The sequence below is a fragment of the Pungitius pungitius genome, chromosome 1 (genome assembly GCF_949316345.1).
Source record: "Pungitius pungitius chromosome 1, fPunPun2.1, whole genome shotgun sequence".
NCBI lineage: Eukaryota > Metazoa > Chordata > Actinopteri > Perciformes > Gasterosteidae > Pungitius > Pungitius pungitius.
The window spans coordinates 23,848,776-23,871,188 of NC_084900.1; the positions used below are offsets into that span (position 1 = coordinate 23,848,776).

The following is a 22,413-nucleotide window of genomic DNA, read 5'->3' on the forward strand; positions in this document are numbered from 1 at the left end:
GACATTTTGAAATGTTTCTGTAAAACTTTTTTTTGGGCTCTGTGTGTTGAAATCTCTTCCTCGTTGATGTTGTGTCTATTAAATGCTATTAAATCAGTCTGCTCTCTTTCACATCTTGGTGCTTCAGCTCACTGGGACACATTAACACACACACTCACACACAGGCGTAGTGGTTGAGCCGTGTCCTTTGAACACAGCATCACACGGCAGCTCCAAATACCTTTTCATAAAACTGCAGGCGGTATATCCAGAGGCCGAGCAAAAGCGCATCCAGCAGAGTACATTAAACACAGGTACAGTGAGGAGGGGAGGACCCTCCAAGCGTGTTCCATCATTATTGGTGAAAGCACAGCAGAGAGGTGGCCCACCGTCTGTGTCTTTGCTGCCAAATGCATCCGCATGTCACAGCGTAAGCATTCAAACGATCAAAATCCGGTTGCTGAGCCTTTGCGAAGGCCTACCGCTTCCTTTTGCCCTCAATGATGAATTATAAACTCGTCTTCGGGTTTAAACTTGAGTTTGACAAATGGATGCTGTATGGCTGACAAAACTGGTAATAAGCAACAATGAAAACACTTTAGAGAGCCAATGTTGCTCCATTGTTCGGTCAGTACATATATTTGGGATGTTGATTGTCTTGCTTTTTGACCAGACTCTGCATGAAGGCAGGCTGAAACAATGTTGTTATCAACTTCCGTGTGTGTGTTTGGGAAGGCAAGTGAGGTAAAACCACCGCAGAGCACAACATTTTTTCTTTATTCATCGTGTGAGTAAGCAGCCGTGTAACCTCATGCGCTTCTCTGGTGCCAGGTGTCACGAGGCACGTCACAATCCAAGGCTGCGGCGCCACCACCTTCCCCCTCCCTCTCCGGGAGCCGACTCTGAGCCAATCGGTCACCGGCTCTCGTGTTTTTCTCGGGGGGGATTTGTGACTCCGCCCTCCCTGCGAGTCGATCACCCACGCCGTGACCCTCAATCCCCAAATGGATGAGCTTTAGATATCAATCAAATGTCAAATTTCTGTGTCAATTTCTGTGCCTTCATGGAGGCCTGCGGTGGAGCACGGGATGGGGGGTGTGGAGTGGGGGGGGGGCTGACATTAAGGCCCCTGTCGCCCACATGAAAAGAGATTTACGACGGCGGCAGAACTGGAGAATTTCATTCGTTTGACAGCTGGCAGGGTGATGGATCAACGCCACCCTGCCGCACCGCTCAGCCAATCAAACGAGGGGCGGAGACCGTTATTTATCAAATAATGATAATTTATCAAACTCTTCATTTTTTTTTCTTCTCTCCCTCCTTCAGACGAGTGAAGCTTTGTCTGAGGCCTCCAACGCGGCGCCCGTCGGCCTCTGGCGCCGTGGAGTCGCAGGGGAAGGGTGCGGCGAGACCCCATGGATCGATCGCAGACGAGGCGTCCCCTCTTCAGACACACTTTGCATGCGGCCCTTGTGTGCGTCCTGTGTATCTGAAGTCCTTTGTGCAGCGAGAGGCATTATGTAACCACCAACACAGTAGGGGGACACAAAGGAAGACAGAGGCAGGAAGTTCTAACGCGTGCACGGACACACACACACACAGACGTACACACCCTCTTTGTGCGCATCATCCGTCTGACTGAGCCAACGGTCTCTGTGGGCCCCTGCGCTTGCCTCTTTGGATGTTTAATTAAAACGGGGGCGGGGGTGGCGGGGGTGGCGTTCTGTTTTGAAAAAAATCTATGCAAATGTCACTAAAACTGCATTAAAGAAACATACGAGCAGTCAGTGACGGCAGCGATGCTCCGGGGAAGGGAGGAGGAGGGAGGAGGAGTGATGAGGAGCGCAAAAGAAAGGGAAATAGCTAAGCGGGTGTGGGGGGGGGACTTAACGCCACTCGCTGGAAATAATAAAACGGAGCACTGCTATTTTCCACCACTTAATGCATGCACAGCTCAGACGGACAAGTGATGCTAATGAGCGGCGCAGTGCCCTGATGCCGACGACAAACTAGACCCCCCGACGCCCGGGTGGGGGGTGGGTCGGTGGCGGTTATCAGCCTACGTTGCGAGCCCAAGACACGGGAGATTCTGCTGTATACGATTAAATACACGCTTTCATTAGGGGACCCAAAAGTGCACCCAAATCAAAAATGTGTTGGGGGGGGGGAATTTTTCAAAAAATATCCACCAGCTGAAAGAAGTATTCTTTCAAAATCATACATTTATACAGGAAATAAAACAGGAGCGTGTGCGGCTCACAGAGAGATGCTTATCAATATGCACTTTTAATTTGGATTGAAATGCAAATCGACAAATGCCCTGACTTGCTAGACTCAAAGGCTGATCTCTTATTGAATCTTTTATCTCTCCTCATTCATCTTTTATCAGCCTAAAAAAAACGTGTTTCAACACATTCAGGCAGCAGGCTTATTGGTGTCCTGGATTACATTCAGTGACTAGATTTTTAAGCGGAAAAAAAACATTTTTGAACAATCTGTGCGTGGTATCTGTGAGGTTGCGCAGGAAGGCAGTTGATTAGTTTTACTTCCAATTCTCATTGGATTCCCATTTAAATTTCTACTCATTGAATACTAATGCTAACTGCATGCAACCAGGTTAAAGATAAAAGTTATTTTCAAACTTAATCTAAAGGATCAGCCATTCCAAAGCATTCCCTTTACGGCCCAACTCTGACCCTTTGGTGCTCAGAGGAGCTCCAGGTGCATTCATCGAGCAGCTGCGAGCTTTCATGAGGTGATGGAGAGGGGGGAGTGTTTGGGGGGGTCGGCGAGGTCAGCATGCTGCTGCGTGCACACAGGAAGGAGTCACGGGTGCGCAGTGGTGTGGCAGGGAGACAGGGAGACAGGAAGACAGGAAGACTTCTCCAACCTCACGGGTCACATCCTTGCAGGAGGGTAAACAGAAGGAAAGGACAAAAGACGGGTGTACAAGACCCCTCCTGTCGGGTTCTTTTTGGAGCGAGGTGGAAGGGCTTCACCCATCACAATCCACCTGATGAGGTCGCCCGCCGGGTGACCCCACTTTTCCACCGGCAGACAGCCAGGAAGACGACCAGGTGGACAGAGACAGACAGACAGACAGACAGACACACTGACACACTGAAACAAGAAAGAAAGCTTTTTTTTAAAATAAATATATGTATATATTATATACAAGAGCAACACACGGGAGACAAAAGACAGAAGAAAGAAGGGGGACACACGGAGGACGGAGAGCAGATGGAGGAGGAGTTTGTGTGACAGTGGAGAGATGGAGCGTGACGGGGATGAGGAGATGGATGGGAGGCCAACGGGTGAGGTAGAGGTGAAGGCACGTTTTTTATGAGCAAAGCACACGGGAGTGTTCCGGGTACCCCCCCCCCCCCCCCCCACCCCCCACCCTCTCCAGAGAGCATTAACGAGACCATTTGAAACACTTTCCAGGTACAGACACACATACAGTAGCCCTGGAAGATAAGAGAAGGACAAACACACATTGAATACACGTTAAGAGGCAGAAGAGAGGGGCAGTGGGGTGGGGGGGGGGGACAGGTCCTCTGGGTGCACTCACCACAGGGCCCCGGGTGCTTGATGGCGATGAGCAGCCTGCCCAGGCACTCGGCCCTGCGCCGGGCGCAGTCGTTGGTGTAGGTGCGGCCGTCCCTGCCGCAGACGGGCTTGTAGGTGCCGTCACACTCGATGGGTTCGCAGGAGCAGCGGGCGCTCTGCTGCTCCACCACGCACACGCCGTTGAAGGGGCACGCCTCCTGACAGCGCTCTGGGAGGACAAGGAGGGAGGGGCGGAGTGAATGAATGTCCCGCCTCAGGGGTCAGCTGAGCGTAGAGAGCCCGGTCAGACCCCTCCAGTCCTCGGCCTGCCTCTCTTTCCTCCACTGCTAGTCCCCAGGTTTGTGCTTCGATGCGGCCCCTAAACAGCGGTCAACCGATCTGTTCGGAACGGTGCGACTGAATGACCCCAATAAAGGAAAGGACCTCAGCATGCATAAAAAAACACAAAAAACATCTATTAAACTGAAGCGAAGCGTGGAACGGATTCTCCTTCCATTCTGTCCAACCGCAAGGAAATTTATCAGTTTTCTTTCAAAGGATAATTACATGTTAGGGTGGACAGAGGCCACTTACAGCGCATGTAAAGAGCTTTTCTTTCCACAGAGGTGAAACCTTTGGCAGAAATACTCTTTAACAGCTCAACAGAAAAGGATTACATGTTGAGTTAATTGAGTGTTTTTACAATAAGTCGTTATTCTAAGAAGAATCCCAGGGACTGCTGAAAACTGAATTACAATTCTATGTAGTTGAAATAGCGGGAATACAGGTAACACATGTTATGTTATGTAAGACCTGACAGATGACATTCAAAGCCTTTACAGGCCAATCAGATCAGGTCCAGATACAAAGAGTGGCTTCGTTTCCGCTCATATGGAGTGTTCATTATTTCAGAGAACACAAGGTGAAAATAAGAGCATTTGTTTACTTCAGAACATCAGTCACGCTTTGTTTTACTATTGCTAAGATTTGATAAAAATACAAGAGCTTCAGTTTATGAAGTTTCAACACCACTGTGATTGGCTGCTGGTGTTCTCTTATGATTTAACCTAATAACTGACTGGAGATCCAATCTAACATAATGAAACTGAGGAACTCAAACTTAAATATAATATTTTAAGGGTCAAGTTCGTACAACTATTATATTCACCACATTTTGACTCACTAAGCAGAACTCTACTGTGGAAATTAAGAAAAAAGAAAGAAACACAGTAATGCGAAACAGCGAATTTGCCATTGAAGTGAGAAAATCCAATTTGAAGCAGGCCCTCTCTGTTCTGGAGGCGCTCACTAGACTTCGAATTTATTTAATTCCTGATCAGTGGATCAAATTTGTACAGCAATTCGATTCCTTCCTCTCCTTTCTGTAAGAGCCCGTCATGCCACACTTAATTAGGACGCCGCTGTATCTCCGAGGATGTGCAATGTCAAGGCTGCAAGTCGAAATGACCGCTTTCATTAGTTACCAATTTGTAATTTGCTTAGGGTTATGATTTCATGGATCTCTGTTTCAAATTGAATCATTCTTTCATTTGAAAAAAAAAGCACAGCGGATGAAAAATGGGAAAGACGAAACGCCTTCCTCCAATTGCTCGCACGGCCGCTGACTGACACGCAAACACGCAGCCGAGCGAGCGGCGGGAGCCGCTGCGTCCCCACGCAGAGGCCGGCGGGAAAATTGGATTTCCTCCGATGGCTATCGGATGTAAAGTAAGAGAGAGGACAGCTCCGTGTTGACTCAGGCTTGAACCCCCTGTTCTAAAAGCACAGATAACGGCGCCGGAGGCTCTTATCAGACGGGTGGATATACAGTACAGACGCCGCATGGCACGGAGATAAACTCTGTGCCATGCGGCGTCGCTGCTCGCTCAGCCGCGGCACACCTGTTCAAATGCGAGGGGGGGAATCATACGAGACGATGGGAAGCAGATGTTTCAGGCACCGTGCTTTTGCCATCGAGAATTCATCGTCGGGGTGCCTAAAGCCCGCCTCTGAATGACAGTAAAAAAAAAAAAAAAGAGTCTGCCGTGACATATTTATGAATAAAACACGATCGTATTCATGTAACTCTGCGGAAAACAAGAAGAACACAAGGACATCGTACGGTGGTTGACTAATTGGTATTCCTAGACTCACAATTACCATGCAGTACCTGTAGGTACGGGGACGGTCTGGAGTCAGATCTCAAAAGTTGGAATAGATAATTGGTTAATGAATAATGGTACAAATGAACCCTTGCCAAATTCATTCAACCTTTTACCCCCATATGTTTTTCCCCCCTTGTTGCCCCTTTATAGATGCTCTAAAAAGAAGCACAGGGCCTGCGCTGTGATGCCAGCTGACCGGACAGAGGGGGCCCTTACCGAGCCGTTTGCACGGTCCCGCGTGGATCTTCCTCAGCTTGATGCCCTTCTGCAATCCCGTGGCGTCCATGGCGCACTCGCTGCTGTAGGTCTGACCGTCGCTGGCGCACAGCGGCTCGTTGGCCACGGGGCACATCTCCGGGGGCCGGAAGACGATGGTCTGGCGGGTGAGAGTCCGCACCCGGCACATCGTGTTCAGGTTGTTCTCGTTCTCTTTGCACAGGTCTGTGGAGACACAGCAGCCTTTCAGGAATATATTCTGCAGCGCATTGAATCGAGACGTGACCACGTCCACGCAAAATCAAATATAACAAGGGAGTCAAAACCCAGTCGGGTTCCTGCTCTCAAATAAACATTTAGAAACCTGGGATGTTTTTCTGACCAAAAAAAGCAGCCCAGCATCGGTTGGATTTACATTTGTTGGTGTAGTAAATCCAGAGAGAATAGGAGAAGAGAAGAGAGGAGAAAGGAGGAGAAGAAAACAAGATGGAAAAGGAGCCATGATCCTGCTTCGCTGTTCCTCCACAGATGTCATCAGCTGATCGGACTGAGACCTCGGATGAGAAAACGAGAGGAAGATGAGACGCTCGGCTTGATTTGCTCCCTGGCACCTCCCTCCCTCCAGCGCTGAGCGTCTGGCACGCCCGGGCGTATCGCTCCGTGATCGTAATGGAATTGGTGTGTGGGAAGGTTGGGGGTTGGGGGGGGGGGGGACAGGAGCTCGAGCTTCATCCTGCCCGCCACGCTTTCAGCATGTGGGAAGACAAAGGATTTTGCCTCACCGTGACGTACAAAATCACTGCCAAGCTGCCGACGAGTCATTCAAAGGATGAAACACCTCGTCCCCGGGATGAAGAGCGGACAGGAGGAGAGACAGACGGGACGGAGGAACTGTTTCCTCTGACAGGAATACAATGTGGCAACAACAAAAAAAGAGGGAGGAAGCGCCCTGGGTGATGGCAGAGCGACCGGTGCAGGCCTCAGGGGGGGGGGGGGGGGGGGTTATCGTAATGCATGCAGTGTCTCTGAGCAACACAGAGCCTCAGCCGAGAGACCATTACCTCCCATTAACTGAGAAGGATCCCTGGCCTCCTCCAGCAGTCGGGTCATTCTAAGAGCAACGGCCTGTTTGCTGTGAAAACCACCAGTGCGGATAAATCAACTCCATTCTCCCGGCCGCGGCTCGGTGAAACGGCTGCAGGAAGATTTAGAGGACCATCAGGGTCGACCGATCCCGAACCCCCCACCCCCTACCCGTCTCGTCCCTCCCCAGGGATGATGGGTGCAAGTAGGGTCACATCTGGCCGACTCGGGCTGGATTTATTCGGCCGCCCCCCCCCCGGTGGGGCTGAACATTCATCTCTTTTACCCCACCACTGTGCTCCGTCTCCTGCAGGCAGAGCTTTTTGTCTGCTTTTCATTCTTTCCCTCCATCAGCCTCAAAACCAACAAACGCAAAAAACTGTTGAACGCCTTGGGAGGAAACAACTATCGCCGGATGATAACAATGATGAGCCTCAAAGGAGAAAAAAAAGGAAAGGCCGGGCCTGATGAAAACGACAACGACCCACTTAGAGAAAACAACAATCGCACCGCAGGAGTACCTGTGTGAGGCGAGGCAACATGAATGAAAAATGAGAATTAGCAGAGGCGCGCCGTAAGCAACTGGGTAATGTGAAGGAGAAACAACAAACGCCAGCGGTAGTAATCAGAGTGAAGAGAAGAAAAGAGAGCAGAGGAAGGTCGTCATTCCAGTCATTCGGGGGCCTCAAATTTGAGGTTTCTCGGCTTATTGTGTTTTCAATATACCTCAAAGGTGTCTTTGGGTGCTGACAGAACTCACCGCAGGGCCCCAGGTACTGCACCCGTATGTTCTTCTGGTTCTTGCAGGCGTGCCGGTGGAGCAGGCACTCGTTGCGGTAGTCCTCTCCGTCGCTGCCGCACACCGTCTGCTCGCGCTTGCCCTCGCAGCCCAGGGGGCACATGCATTTCGCCGACAGGCCGTCCGACGACTGGATGCAGGTGCTGCCGTAGCTGCAGGCCACCTCGGTGCAGGGGTCCTTGAGAGCTGCAAGGGAGGGGGACAGGGGGGGAGACACAAGAAAACAAGGTTTAGTCAAAAAGCAGAGGGGCTACCTCATTGACGAATATGCTACTGCACACCTCGGGGGACAGGCCTATTCTTATATAAGTGGCTGCTGGGGGGCTTTTTTGGAAGCCTTGCACAGTCATTCCGGGATTTGAAGAGCTAGTCGACACCCCTGGGTGAGGAACGCACTGCCACAGCTGCCTCGCGGCACAAACAGGTTGCATTTCATTTCGCGGCGCGGCGCCAATTGATTTCGGGAGCTGAGCATTCGCAACCCATTCTCTGTTGAAACGCTTTAATCGCCCGGGCTTAAAAGCGACCCTGGGAATATTTACCTTTCCCCGAATGAGACCGGCAGAGAGAGAGAGAGGCGGGGGGGGGGGGAGGGGAGGTTGGGAGAGTTATTCCTCCCCCTGAGGACTTTGTTTCCACTCTAATTAAACAGCGTGCCACTTGTCGCGGAGTGACTCATTGCAATGATAGGACAGGCAGCAACTTTTTTTCCCATTCGCCTGTGTTCGGGGGGGGAGGGGGTGAAGGGGGGGTGTTTCACGTGCGCCACAAAGAAGGCGGCCGTGAGATTAGAATCGCTGTCATCCGGCTGCACCATGCATATTTATGCTGGAGGGGAGACGCAGAGCGGCGGCGGCCTTCTCATTTCCTAAGCTCGCCACTTTATAGAATAAATATTTACCCGTGTCGGATATTATTCCCTCTTTTGTCACAGCCGCCATGAACGGATTTCATTCAAGTCGGGAGTCCACTGAACGGTGAATTCCTCGCTGTGCGTTCCGTTCCAATTTGGCCGGCACCGGATTGCAGAGATGTATTATGGATGTGTGAGGAGACAGGAGCGCCGCGAGGAGTCCTCTTGATCAAAGGATACACCCCCCACCTCCCCCCCCCCCCAACACCCCGCACCGCCCACGCACTTCTTTTTCCGCTCCCTACCGTCGAGTCTTTTTGAGGTTTGGTTCGGGAGACTCGTTAGCGAAGACTTTTCATATTGCCGCTGTGTTGCAGCGGGAACTGACTCCAGACCCAATTTATGACAACGACACTTCAGAATAAAACTTCAAACAAAGCGCGCAAATTAAAGCTCTAGCTAAGGCGGCTCGGTGGGAAAGGACTCTCTGAAATCATAAGCCACCGAGAGCCACGGATGGCGGTTTAATGGCGTCCGATGCGACACGTGGCCCTTTCATTTCAGCCTAATCGCATGAACAATGGCCTGAGCTGATGGCCGCGTGGCACTGCGGTAATGCCATTGTTTTGTATCGGCCCGAGCAGGTAAAAGGTCATGTCAAATCACAGCAGCGGCAAATGCAGTTACAATCACGCACATATATAACAACATGTAAAGTAGAATAAAAGCGCTCTGTGTTTGGCATGCAGCGCGGGTAGACGTGACCTTTTGGCCTCACTGTTTTCATACAGCGACTCCAAAACAAGTTGCTTCTTTTCTGAGCCGTTTTGTGTGAAATGGCGGGTTGTTAAAAGGTGTGAGGGAGGAGGAAGAGGAGAGACTTGTTGATCTCATTAAATGTCAGCCCGGGCCTCCTCTCTCTCTGGGCCCATCTTAGCAAAAAGGAGGGGTGGGCACAGGAGCTAGGTAGAATAAGACGGAGGGGGGTGGGGGCTCCTGATCTGAATGCTAACGGGGGCCGATTTGGATACGAAGCGTTGGTTGGAGCGTTAGAGCAGATAAGCCTCGCCTTCGCAGACCTCAGACAAATTGGCGGGGCGAATGTGATCGGTGTAACAAGCCCCCCCGAAGAAGAGAAATTAAAAAAAAGAATGAAAAAAGGAACCTGCTCAACACGGCCAACTTCAGGGAGCTCTCGCTTATATTTCCTCATTATTATCATGTGAAAGGTGGCACATTAAAAAGGGAGAGAGAGTGGAGAAAGTCAGCATCGCTGGCTTCGCAGAATTAGAATGATCCTCGCTGCCAATTAGAGCCGTCTCCCTCTCTGGAGTAAAGCTCGGCGAGCTTTAGACGGCAGAGATAATGACGGAAGATAAAAAAAAAAGAAATAAAAAGGAAGATATGGATACACATAGACAGGGGAGACACTAATACAGAGTGACACCGAAGACATTCCAGCACAACCGTAGACAACATCTCAAGCATGCGACGAGGGATGGAAGGACTCCAATTAAAGGAATATCACGTAAACATATCTCCAGGTATGCGCACGTCGACCCATTTACATTCGCCCCTGGTTGTTGAATCGACTGAATGGACTCGGAATATCTCCCGTCAGCAGGTCGGTCTCATTACACCCGCGTTGTGACCGGACTGCTTGCGTACCTAATTGTGGATTCAAGTGTCGTGGCGTTTCCTGTGTACACACACACACACACACACACACGCCTGGACCTCGACTCCCTGCCGGGTGCAGAAATAAAGAACTTTTGAGGAGAATTTTAAACGGAATTCCGTTGAGAGTCTTCTGCGAAGGAGAGACGGGCGACGTCTGCCTGTAAATTAGGCCGATGGGGGGTTGGTTGGGAGGTGGGGGATTACGGTGATCATCTCCCCTCTCATCCCCGCCCCTGGCGTACCAGCAGACAGCCCAGGCAGGTGGGGGAGCTCTGCTCCCTCTGATCCACTGTTTTGTGCTGCTTTTTACTAACGCTTCATTAGGAACGGAGAGCCGTCAGCACCACGCTGGCTCTACCTGACGCCCCGCCGCAACTCTGTGTGTGTGTGTGTGTGTGTGTCTGCACATATATATGCCTAAGCACGTTTGCAGGCAGCCATGGAGTACAGATAAGTGTGCAAGTGATGTATATGCATGTGCGCCTTGGAGTGTGTGTGTGTGTGTGTGTGTGTATTAGCTTCCCGTTGTGCTGGTAGTGATAAGGGTGGGAGCAAAGCTTTGGAGCTAATCAAATGCAATGATGCGATGTGGGGGCACTGTGTGTTCCAATCAAGAAGCCCCCCCACCATCACCAGCAGGAGAAGAGACACACAACGTGACAGAGAGAGGAAAGTAGCAACGAGGGGGCAGTTAATACTGCAGGAGAGAATCAAACATTCAGACATTAGAAGTAAGGGAATAATTAAACATCTGTGAAAACACCAGGGCGCTTATTTGCCATTTGGAGTAAAAGTGAGGCGTCTCCCCATTCCTATCATTTCTATGCTAAGCTAGGCTTAACACCTGACTCCGGGTCCATCCTCCGAGCGACGCTAATCAGTGTTTACCAGGCGCAACGAGCAAGTCTGTGTGTGTGTGTGTGTGTGTGTGTGTGTGTGTGTGTGTGTGTGTGTGTGTGTGTGCGTGTGTGTGTCCTCAGAGCACGACGTGGCCCTGAGACACATACGGTATCAGGGAACTATGCAGAAGAGGTTTAAAGGACTGGTGTTAAAATGTCTCGCGTGTAAGAAGCAGTCACTCATCATTACAGGTGTGTGGTCCAGATCAAATGGCTAAGTCAAACACACACACACACATGCACTTTATAGGGGTGCAGGAGCAAAAAGGCAGCAGTGCAATACATATGCTACACAAGATATCCAACTTATTAATACAATTAAAAGCATGCCATAGAGCATTGAACAGCAGGCATGCTTTTAATGAACATGTACAGCTCAAACGGTTGAGGTGCTTTGTCTTTACTTTGTTATTGCATTGTCTACTGTGTGTGTGTGTGTGTGCGATATCTGTGGGAAGTAGACGTGGTATATGCAGTATGCACATAAAAGAATCAGAGTAAATATGAAGGTGGGGGCAGGGTCGGAACAAGGGAACAACCAAGCGAGGAAAGGCTGAGAGTTGCTGTGGAGAGAAGTGTGCAGAAGCGAGATAAGGGAGGAGGGTCAAGAGAAAGGCAGCAAGGAACGGTCAGAAAAAATAAACAAGATTAACGGACGAGATCAAGAATCTCAATATGGAGGAGAAAGGGCAGGCAGATATCTAAACCAAGCGATGAGGAGCAGGAGGCTGGGACTGAGGGGGGGGGGGGGGGGGCAAAGGATTAACAGTCCTGCACACCTCTCGACAACAAACACACATCCTTCATTTTGTCTTCTGTGGGGGCCAATGGCTTGAAGATGATTCTGTGTGTTTGATGTAGTTCTTCAAAGAGCTCCATTGAACTGCAGACGTTGCGCTCTTTGCTGTTTTTACCCTTGAGTGGAAAATGAACTACAGGGGGAAAAAAAAAAAAAGCTCTCATCATAAACCGGTGGCCACACTCACAGCAAAGTAGTGTAGTAGTGTGTGAGTTGGAGAGTGTGTGGCATGCGGGCAAAGCGAAACGAGGGTTCAAAAAAAACTTTTAAGGGCACAAAGAACGCTTCATTTCTGCACTTTCTGCACAAGATAAACGTTGAAGTGAAATATAGATGACAGATGATAACGCACTCGAACGTCGCCATGCTCTAAGGTTTTCGTGATTCCAAAACAGGGCATTTTAAACGGTGGCTGTCATTTCGCCGTGACAGATCTCTCACGCTTTTAAAAAGTGCAGCGAAGCGCAGGTGGGCCGCAGAAATGCCAACACAGGGCTCCATTCATTCTGCTGAGTGACAGCGAGAAGGCAGGACAGGATTAAATTGTCTGGATGTGGCATTTATGACAAACACAGATAGAGAGCAGCTGTTTAGAGAGGGGGGGGCGTCATTTCATGGAAAACACTTATGTTTAAGTTTCACTTGTGTTCTAAATGAAACCGTATCCATAAACACACAATGGGACCTTCAATCTTTTCTTGCCCCTCACAGTTGGGATGAGATTGAGGCCTGGAGGCTTTTCCTCTCCTGATGTGAGGGTCTGTTTGTCATATTGGGCTACAAAATAAAGGTAAATCCTCTGCCTGTTTTTTGAAATAATAAAAATGTGTGTGTGCATGTATAATAAGTCTAAGAGTCTGACCTATAACCAAGTCCTCTCAATAAAACGAGTAGAGTAGACACAAGCTAATGGACAGACTCCACTTACTTTTGGTAACATGTACTTTTCTCTATTTGGTTTTCTGAGGCAAATAGAGACCCTGCAGCGGAGGAGGCAGGATTCTCAGCTAATTGCCATAGAAACGCCACCCGAAATACTGTAGTGACATCATGCACTCCGTCGGCTATTTTAGCAGCCATCTTCACAACAAAATGGAGGCTTTCAACAGGATGTCTCGTATCGAACAAGTAATGTTTTACTGGCTTATTTAAGCCTGAAAAAGCAACAGAAAATGTGGCGTTGGTGCCAAAATAAGCGGCGAGTGCAGTCAGAGATGCTATTAACTGCTTGTTTGTCTCTCTCTTCAGGGCCGCGATCCCAGATAATCAATAATGCATTCATGCAATAATGCAGTCTATATTGTCGGGCTCCACACCAGCCAACTCTTGATCAAGCCGCAGTGAGATGAGACTCCTTAGAACCAATTAGCCATCTGCGCATCACAGCAAACATTTATACCACATCTATAGTTGATTGTTTGAATCTTTTCGTCAATGACACTTCACTGAACGCAAACAAACAGGACAAATGACTTGTTCATCATAGTTTAAAAACCCGAGTGAATCCAAGAGGCCAAAACAGGAGGAACGCTGAGAAACCAATCCGCTGGCATCAGAGGGATACTCCATGGATTAATCCTCGCCCCAGAAAGGGGCACCAGGACTCCTGAGGGGCGCATATGCCACACGCTTCCTTTGATTAGGTCCTGATTAACGGGAGCTGGTGGTGGGGGGGGGGGGGGGGGCACAGTCAGCACTGATGTGCAGCGAAGCATTGGCTTATCATGCTTGGCCTTTGCCGTGGACATTTGCTAACGAGTGAAGGCCGGTGGGCACAATACGCTGGTGAGAGCTGCTAAAGAGGTTGGTTACAGAAGGTGTGGGACCTCCACACGAGCAGCAATCCATACTTTTGTATGATATAATCTATGGTAAAAATATGTTATGGACCGTTTTCTGGCATATTTGACACTGCTGACTCCTTAATACTCTGAGCCAACAGGAAAGGGGGGGGGGGGGGGGGGGGGGCTCAAGGGGGTTCAAGTCACTTCGTCAATTTGGACTTTTCTCACCGTTCTGGTTTGCATGTCTGTATGACCGACCCACCTAACAGAGATCTGTACTCCACTGAGCATTCTCTCTCTCTCTCTCTCTCTCTCTCAGTCCTTTATAATGAAACAGCTCCGTGTCACTTATTCAGCCATGGCCATTTCCTTTGAGTTGTCCCTACAGTCAGCTGCACTAAAGTCAGTGGTTTCTGACCACAGAATGATTTCCTCTAAACAAAATGAATTGGGTTTTTTACGGCTCACGGGTCAAACAGCAGCTGGTGACCTGGCTGTGAACGGTCAGGAGCCAGTCGGACTTTGTCACCAACGTTTCCAGTGTTTGTTTGTTTTAAAATGAACTGAAGCAACATCAGAAACAGCAAAAATAACCTAATCAGTGCAAAAATGCATTTGCTCATGCCTCTCATGAGCAAATGCAGAAATACCAAATTAATGAGCGCTTGGCAGCAAAGACTGAAACAGCAATTGAAAAAACAAAAGTTCAAGCGGATTAGAATTTAAAAACGAGAAAAAAACAGAAAAAATACGCCGTTCATCTGCTTCTGTCTCTCGCTCACATTCACAATCAGATAAACCCTTCAAACTGCCCATTTCAGCCTTACAACCCATTTTAACACAAAAACAATTAACATTATGGGGCGAGGGGGGAAAAACAAAAACAGAACGAAGCTGCACGAGCATCCAGTGCAAATAGTTGATAAGAATAACTTTGCATTGATTCCGTTTCCTTTTCAGGCAATTATTATGACTGCAGGCGGGCGCGCTGTTCTTGTGTTTCTCTCATTCTAATTGTGAGGGAAATTGTTTGATCCAGGGTGGAAAACACAATCAGGGAGAAATGAAGGTACATCGGCCCGCCCCCACTCACGGGGGAATGAGGGGAATGCGACTGTGGTGAACGGGAAGCAAAGTCGCGTTTCCGTTGTGGCCCGAGAAAGTGAGCCACGGGGTCGGCATGGCAGAGTCACGTGACGCACTAAACCCGAGAGGAAGCCCCCCAGGCATGGCCATTTCGTGAGGTTTTTGTCAGCGGATTGGAAAAGAAATGTTCTCACACAACTTCCCTCTCCACATATTTCCTCCTTCGTTCTGCCGGGTTGCTTCCAACTTCCACATTTCCATTCCAACCAAGAAGCAAACAGGGTCTCTCTCTCTCTCTCCCTCATTAGATCCATCGACACCGGACTGCGGGTCCTGCCGAGCTGCACCGCCTCCTCTTAGCCACGAGGGGCTGATTGGCAATTGCTGGCTGAAAACACTCGGCCACGTCCACGCAGCGGAATATCTCGAGACCGGAGGACGTGGAGGCTGTGAGAGTTCAACATCCGTGTGATCATCCAAAGGACAGCCGAGGTGGAATTTACAATCAATCTCCCATTGAAGGCAAGGGCCCTCTGCTGCCACAATGTGAACACAGCATTTCTCTGGAGAGGGAGTGGGGGGGAGAGGGGGGGGCTCGATGGAGGGCCCTCAAACTAGAGGCAAGGCAGGAGTGGTTGTGTGTGTGTGTGTCTGGGGGGACATTGAACAGTGTCTCTTTTCATCTCTTCATACCAGTAAAGTATTTGACTGACTGGAAGATAATCCCGAAAAAGAAAGCGTGGTTCATATGGACCAAACGTTGTGTGTCACGCACACATCCACACATCCCACAGACACCAAGCCAATGCAGACACAAACAGATACTCTTTAGAAATCCTGTTCCTCACTGTTGCCGCCATTCTTGTTCCCCACGTACAAACAAAAAATATCCACCATTGTCCGCTTTGCTGGTAGTTATTCTCATATCTCAAACACCACACTGCTTTTATTATTTTCCCTCCCTTCCATGCCATCCGCAGTATAACAATTAACAATGTAGTATTCAGCAGACGGCGAATGCATAAGTACATTAAAAAGTTTAAAAACACAACTTGTCTTGTAATAGCAGGTGTGTGTGTGTGTGCAGATAATCATTATTTTGCCTGCAGGTTTGAGAGAGGTGAACGCTGTGTATAGTGAGAGAGTATCAGTGGACACAGGGCGAGCGCAGTAAAGATGGAGGAAGAATTCCAGCAAAGCCCATTCATCATCCCTTTGCATGTGTGTGTGTGTGTGTGCGTGTGTGTGCGTATGTGTATGTGGCAAAGGACGATAACAAGAATGTATGTTTTTCAATCTATCTGTTTGCAAAACGCCCAGAGTGTGCGTATATTTCCCTAAGTACTTTGGGGATGCATAGCAGTATGAACACAGCATCAGTACACACACTCACACGCAGGCTGTCTGTCAGGTTGTGCATGTTATGGTTATGAATACCAAGCAAGAGTCAATGCCCTGAGGAAATGAAAGCACGAAAACCGAGTTATTTACAATGACCCCTCGCCCCCTCTGTGCGTGTGTGACTGTGTGTGCGAGCACATAAATGTTTTCGGCAATCACCCCGGAGGAATTTGATTACTGTGTGTGTGTTACTACTGATGAGAGCAGCAGCAGGAACCGGAGAGAGGAGAATGGAGGAGAGGGAGAGGGAAAGAAAGTTAAGGAGTGGCAGGAGCACAGCTATTTTGGGCCGGTCCAACAGCGAAGGATGGAGGGAGGAAAAGGAGAGGCAGGGGAGAAAGGCCCAAAAAGAGAGTGATTGGTGGGATATAGTGAGAGAAGGGGAAATGACTAAGAGAAAGGAAATTGGAGAGGAAGCAAAGAAGGACTTGCGAGCAGAAGGAACGAGAACCTGAAGGGGAAACAAAGTGCAGTGGTAGAGATGAACACGGTTATCTGCTCTGGCAAAAGTCAAAAATGAATCACCACCATCTACAGCCATTACCCATTGTCACCAGGGGCAACCGGGGCGTCTCAGCGAAGAAAAGAAATCGCTAAGGCATCAGCGAAAAGTGAGGAAAAGGAAGAGGAGGAGGATGAAGAAGCTATGGAGGGGGGTGTCAAGGAGGAGGGTTGCCTTCCATCTCCAACAGAATGAGGCTGGGAGGAGACTCCCCTTTTTTTGGGGGTCACAACTGGGCGTCACGATCTGAGGCCACAATTCCCGGGATGGTCTCAGTGAGGTGTCGTTCCACCAGGAGCAGCAGCAGCGGTCTCACTGTTACTCCAACATGTCGCGCAGGTGTTATATCCCGGGTGTGCCCGGGTGTCATTTAATGGTTAACATTAACACGTTGCATTCGAGTACAGTTTGTTCTACCAAAGGTGCAGCTATTCAATTGTGTCTGAAATAAATTCAGAGGAAAATAATTGTTTACTCGCAAGGAGTGGATATTGGTGGGGAAGAAAAAAACGACAAATACAATGAACATTTACAGCTGTGATCGATACAAAGATGTCCCGATTGACATGATCTCTTCAGCATTATGGCTGCTGCAAAACGTCAACTGCAAATGCGAAACGGGCCTTTCAGGTGAGAAATACAGAATAGAAATGCGGCGGCATCAAAAATCTGAACGACGCTGAATTGAATCGGTGGAGCCACATTCTACAGGTTTAAGTCGGAGAGGTTCCACCCAGCACCGGGTCGGATGGGCCGCAGTATGTCAGAGCAGACACAGCAGCAGGTGTGCTGTACTGATGCCTTTCTCTGCAAGGTGCCGGAGAGATAAAACCCTCTGTAAGGACCGAGAGGAAAGAGAGAGAGAGAAAACTGGTAGAGCCAACACTCACACAAAATACAAAATCAATCTCCATTGATCACTCTCTCCAACCCCAGGCGTCTCCACTACACTCCACTTTCTTTTCAGATTTTTTTTTCGCAGTACTCCAAGAAGAAAAAAAGAGAACATATGAAAGAAAAGCCCATGTTCCACTAGAGTGGACACACAAGATGAGTTCTGCAGCACTTCTGTGGCTCTCTCTGGGAGAGGGAGTGTATTTACCACTCTGCTCCCAAGTTCAATATTAGGAGAGCCAACACTGCTCCCCAGCTGACTGCAGCATGCGCGCGCACACACACACACACACACACACGGAGTTGTCTCTCAGAACCAGAGTGTTTGGCCTCGCTGTTTCACTCTATCGCTGCTCCTCCCCTCCCCCCCGAGTTCCTTCGTTTCTTAACTGACTGCTTTCTTTTTTTCTTTTTTTTCATCTTCTCTCCTCTCGCCTCGTGCTGTTAGGGCCTCCTGCCGGGCCAATTTGAACGCGGCTTCCTCACTTTCGCCAGAGTCGGAGTCTGTTATCAGCTTGCCTTCTGCGTGCGCGACCGCCAGATCTGTAACCTCGGCCAATCGTAAAGCATCCATCTGGACAAAAGAGGAGGATAATGAGGAAGCTGGAGCCGAGCCGGTCTGAACTATTAAGGGCCAGGTTATGTGGATATTAGAGCGCAGCGCTGGGGGCCGTTAACTGCCCACGCCTCAGCGCCGCGTGGGTCGTTACGCATGCCCTCGGGGGGGGACGTGTACCGCTAACGTGCCACTTAATTCTTGTAATAGCCAGTTCCACGTTGTGAGTGGGGAGCTAAATGCACGGCGGGATCTTTTACAATGCTAAACCGAGTTAACCTGAACCGTGCAGTCAGAAGGGCGGGAACGTATACACACGGGCACCTGACGGGGGGGGGGGGTCACAATGACATTGCTCCAGCAATGTCCAACACAAATCCAGGTTTGTAAAGACCAAATCTTTATCTGCAGTTGGTCCGAAAAACTTGATTGATTGTAAGTTTGGTTGCTTATTCTTCCATTTCTCTTTCCTAAACAAGTCTGGTTAGAGGCTCACACTTTATGCTACAATTTATTTATTTTTAAAGTTAAAGTGCCATCCCCAAATTGCAACCGTTACCACGGTGAACAAAATCATGTTCTGCAAAGTTCAATGCAGGCCGTTATCCTGGTGACAAAAAGAGAAACAAAGCCAACCGAATTGACAATTTGATCATAAAATATAGAGATAAAGAAGGGCATTAAAGAACTGTTCTCCTGTTATCACCACAGTGATCACGGGGGAATGCTGTGGGGGGGCATGTAGCAGGGGAGTTAACAGACACACAGATGTGGCTGCTGGTCACGGCACAGTGAGATGTGTGTTGAAGTGAGCGCGCGGTGCCATTTACGCCAACCCACCACCACCAGCTTTTCACTTGCAGAAAGACTGGGTTATTGCGTCTTTACGAGGTTCCTGCAGCCTTGATTGAAGTAAGAAGCACAACGCCGGGTCAGCTGTGTGGGACCGACTGCTCGCAAAAACCTACCCAGAAGCCTCGTACTCGTACATGCACCATATAGCTCCGGTTCCTTTTTATAAAAAAAAAGAATCTGCCAAAAAAACCTCTTTTGTGGCCACACTTCTGAGTGCCAGATAAGAGCTCAGAGTCGATTTGAATTTGAAGTCAAACGAGGCTGCGCACAAAAGCACCGGTCCAACCGCCCGCGCTATTCTTTAAGTCAAAAGCTCTCTCTTTTCTCTCAGCTCCTTCTCCTCTCGTCGCACCGCCTCCCGCTTTGCCTCTCGTTCTCCATCCAGCGCTGACAACTGCACACTCTCAGGCAGAGTGACCTGTCCAGACCTTCTGATGCCGCCTGAGTTTATTAGAGGCAGAAGGGGAATGAAAACCTGTCACTCTGCTTACCCTGACCTCCTAACCACACACACACACACACAAATAGACAGACTGGCAGATGCGTGTGTGTACTTGTGTGTGTGTGGGGGAGACGATACCATGCACTCCAGTACCTTCCCTTCCACCTACAAGCATCCTTCAATAAAAGAAAAAGAGAGACAGCGTGATGAGACAAGCTTAAGACTTGGCTGAATGATTCGTCCTGCCAAATTGACTAAGTCCTCTGATTCCTGGCTGGCCTTTTGATTACTGCCTGTGGTGTTGGGCTCAGTGCATCTCCCATTTAAACCATCCCATTTAAACGGTTTGGACTTGTACGAATGCGCTCGGACGGGAACGTTGTTGAACCAGCCTGAATGCTGCCACAGCAGACGCTTACTCAAGATCTGTGACCTTCCCAATAAAAGATCCAAGGAGAAAATCAATGTGTTGTGGTGGGCTCCGCCTGGCCGGCAGCGGATGCTAACTACTTACCGCAGGATGTCTGAAAGGCCCTCATTGATTTGGTTATCGTGGATACTTTTAAGGGCCGACGTCATGCAACCAACGGTGGTAGCCAAGCTAGCGCTAACGCTAACCAAGACGTCTTTACGATGTTAGTTTGTTAAATGTCGCTGTTATAATCTGAAAGACTAGTATTATTATTATTATTATTATGAAGGATAAAAACCCTTTCAAAATGATTGCTGTTTTTGCACATTGATGCATTTCTGGGTATCGAAACGGGACAGCGAAAAACAAAGTCAAAGGCTTCATGGAAAAGTAGACATATAAATAGCCTTACCATTAGCATCAATTACATATGGCTATTAAGATAGAAAAAACAGCTTTTGCGTGTTGTTCCAGATGTGACGTTCTAAACAGGAAGCCTCTGTCCTGTTGGAGAGTGTGTTGTTATTGTCAGCATTACTATCATTAGTGTGATCATTACTATTGTGTTTTGGGGTTTTTTTCCCCAGTGACTGCCTGTTGTTGCTAGTGGTAATTATGGTGCTTTTGATGGCCTAAACCCTGCATAAAGCATCATTACAGCACTCACACTACTCCTCCTCCGTGGTTTCTACTCTGTACTCTGCTGCCCTGTTCCCACACTCAATCCCTCGCTCACTTGCTCCTGCCCCCTCCTGTCCCCCTCGATCACTAAATGTTTCATATCTCGCTCCTTCTCTCAACATAATGTCCCTGCATCCCTCTCCAGATGCTTTCTCGCTGCACCCCCTGTTCCTCCATGTCCTCGCCCTGTCCTTTACAGCTCTTTATCTCCTTCTCCGCCAGCGGTGAGCCGTCACCGAGCCAGTTATTAGTGCCAGCCCTTCGAGCCACCGCTGTAATCAGAACTCCGGGAATTAGCAGCGGGTTCCACACTCATCGCGGAGGATGTAGCAATGCTGCAGCTTTGGCAAGAAACCGCTGCTCCTTCGGAGGGAGGAGAGACATCCGCCAGAGGCCAGGGCCCACTTTTTGCTCGTGAGGGTGGCGCTTGGAGTGCAGCCATTTTGGAAGGAGAGAAAATGGGACACAGTGGGGAAATGTGTTTCATTCATGGGGGGGGGGGGGGGGGGGGGACAAAGATAAAGACGTTGTATTAGCATGGTCCTTCTACTTGACATTCACGTGCAGTTTAGGGTCACTCAGACACTCACAGCTTTGTGGTTTAATCAATGATTGGCGGGAGTTTTCCGAAGGACAAAACATGCCGTGTAATCCAGCATTTACAGACCGCCCACACGCGCTCACAGTGGTTTATCTACATTATCTTCACGCCATTGAAATTCAACTCCCGCAGCGGTATAATGGAGTGTCAATGTCGGGTCAGGTTGCGTTCTGTTAATGCTTTATAGTCAGTGAACTCTCTCGAATTCATCATTTCTGGATCAGAGCCCCCGATTTCGATCACTTTAAAATGTCCAAAAAAAACCCCATATATACACCAACGGTTACACCTTCAAAAAGAACGCAGACACTAACATAGAGAAATATGAAGACGACCTGTGACCGTCTGCTCGACTTGTGTGTGTCTGCGCTGAGAAATAAAGCTCTCAATACTTTTACAGCTTCTACCTGGGTGTTGAGTTCCTGTCTGTACTTCCACACATCAGCCTCATTTCACTGCCTGCTGGTCGCTTTCAGGCGACGTGTGTTACTGCTGATGCAAACGGGACCTGTCACACTGGCAAGCTGTTAATTGGTCAAGCAGCTGGATACTGTTATTGTGAGAACACGATGGGAACACGTCATCAAGTTAGCAGAGTTTTCTTGAGTGGTGCTGTCCTTCAATACGTTATATGAAATCGTGGAATCAACTGAAAATTCTTTGGCTTTCGGAGATGGGATTTGGTAAGTGGTTACAAATGGACATCTCCTGCTGTCTCGGCGGCTGATCGGCTTGTCGTTACAGGCGGTGTTACTTACAGCAGGGCCCCTTGCGCAGCACCTTGATGCGTCTCTGCGTGTTGCACTGAGCTTTCTCCAGCTCGCACTCGTTGGAGTAGGTGGAGGAATCCGAGCCGCACACGGGCGCCACCAAGGACGGGCAGTCCGCTCTCTTGCAAACACACTTAGCGTGGGCCGGGTCGGCTTGGTCAAACTCACACACAGCGCCGAAGCCACACAGCATCCCTTTGCAGCCTGCCAGAATCAGGAAAGAGAAGAAGAAAAAAAAAAGGTGTCAGGATTGATACACGAAGATCAAAGCACATGTTCAGTTTTCGCCACCGAATCTAAAGAAAGTCTAAACCCAATTCATCCCAATACGCGTCTTTGTGCGGAGCTCTACACAGTTTAGTAACACCAACGCATGGGGGATTAAATGCGACCCTGTAATGCAAACT

At 49.1% G+C, this 22,413-nt stretch overlaps 1 protein-coding gene across 11 annotated transcripts in view; it reads right to left on the minus strand.

Annotated features, from left to right (window-relative positions):
- Nucleotides 1–22,413, minus strand: part of agrn (agrin) — a 202,121-nt gene that overhangs the window by 67,274 nt on the left and 112,434 nt on the right. For all 11 annotated transcript variants that reach the window (XM_037478860.2, XM_037478859.2, XM_037478861.2 and 8 more), the window contains 4 exons: nt 21,995–22,210; nt 7,753–7,977; nt 5,910–6,134; nt 3,551–3,757 (listed from right to left, as the gene is read on the minus strand). In XM_037478860.2, coding sequence (XP_037334757.2) covers nt 3,551–3,757; nt 5,910–6,134; nt 7,753–7,977; nt 21,995–22,210 — 873 coding nt within the window. The remainder of the gene's footprint in view (nt 1–3,550; nt 3,758–5,909; nt 6,135–7,752; nt 7,978–21,994; nt 22,211–22,413) is intronic.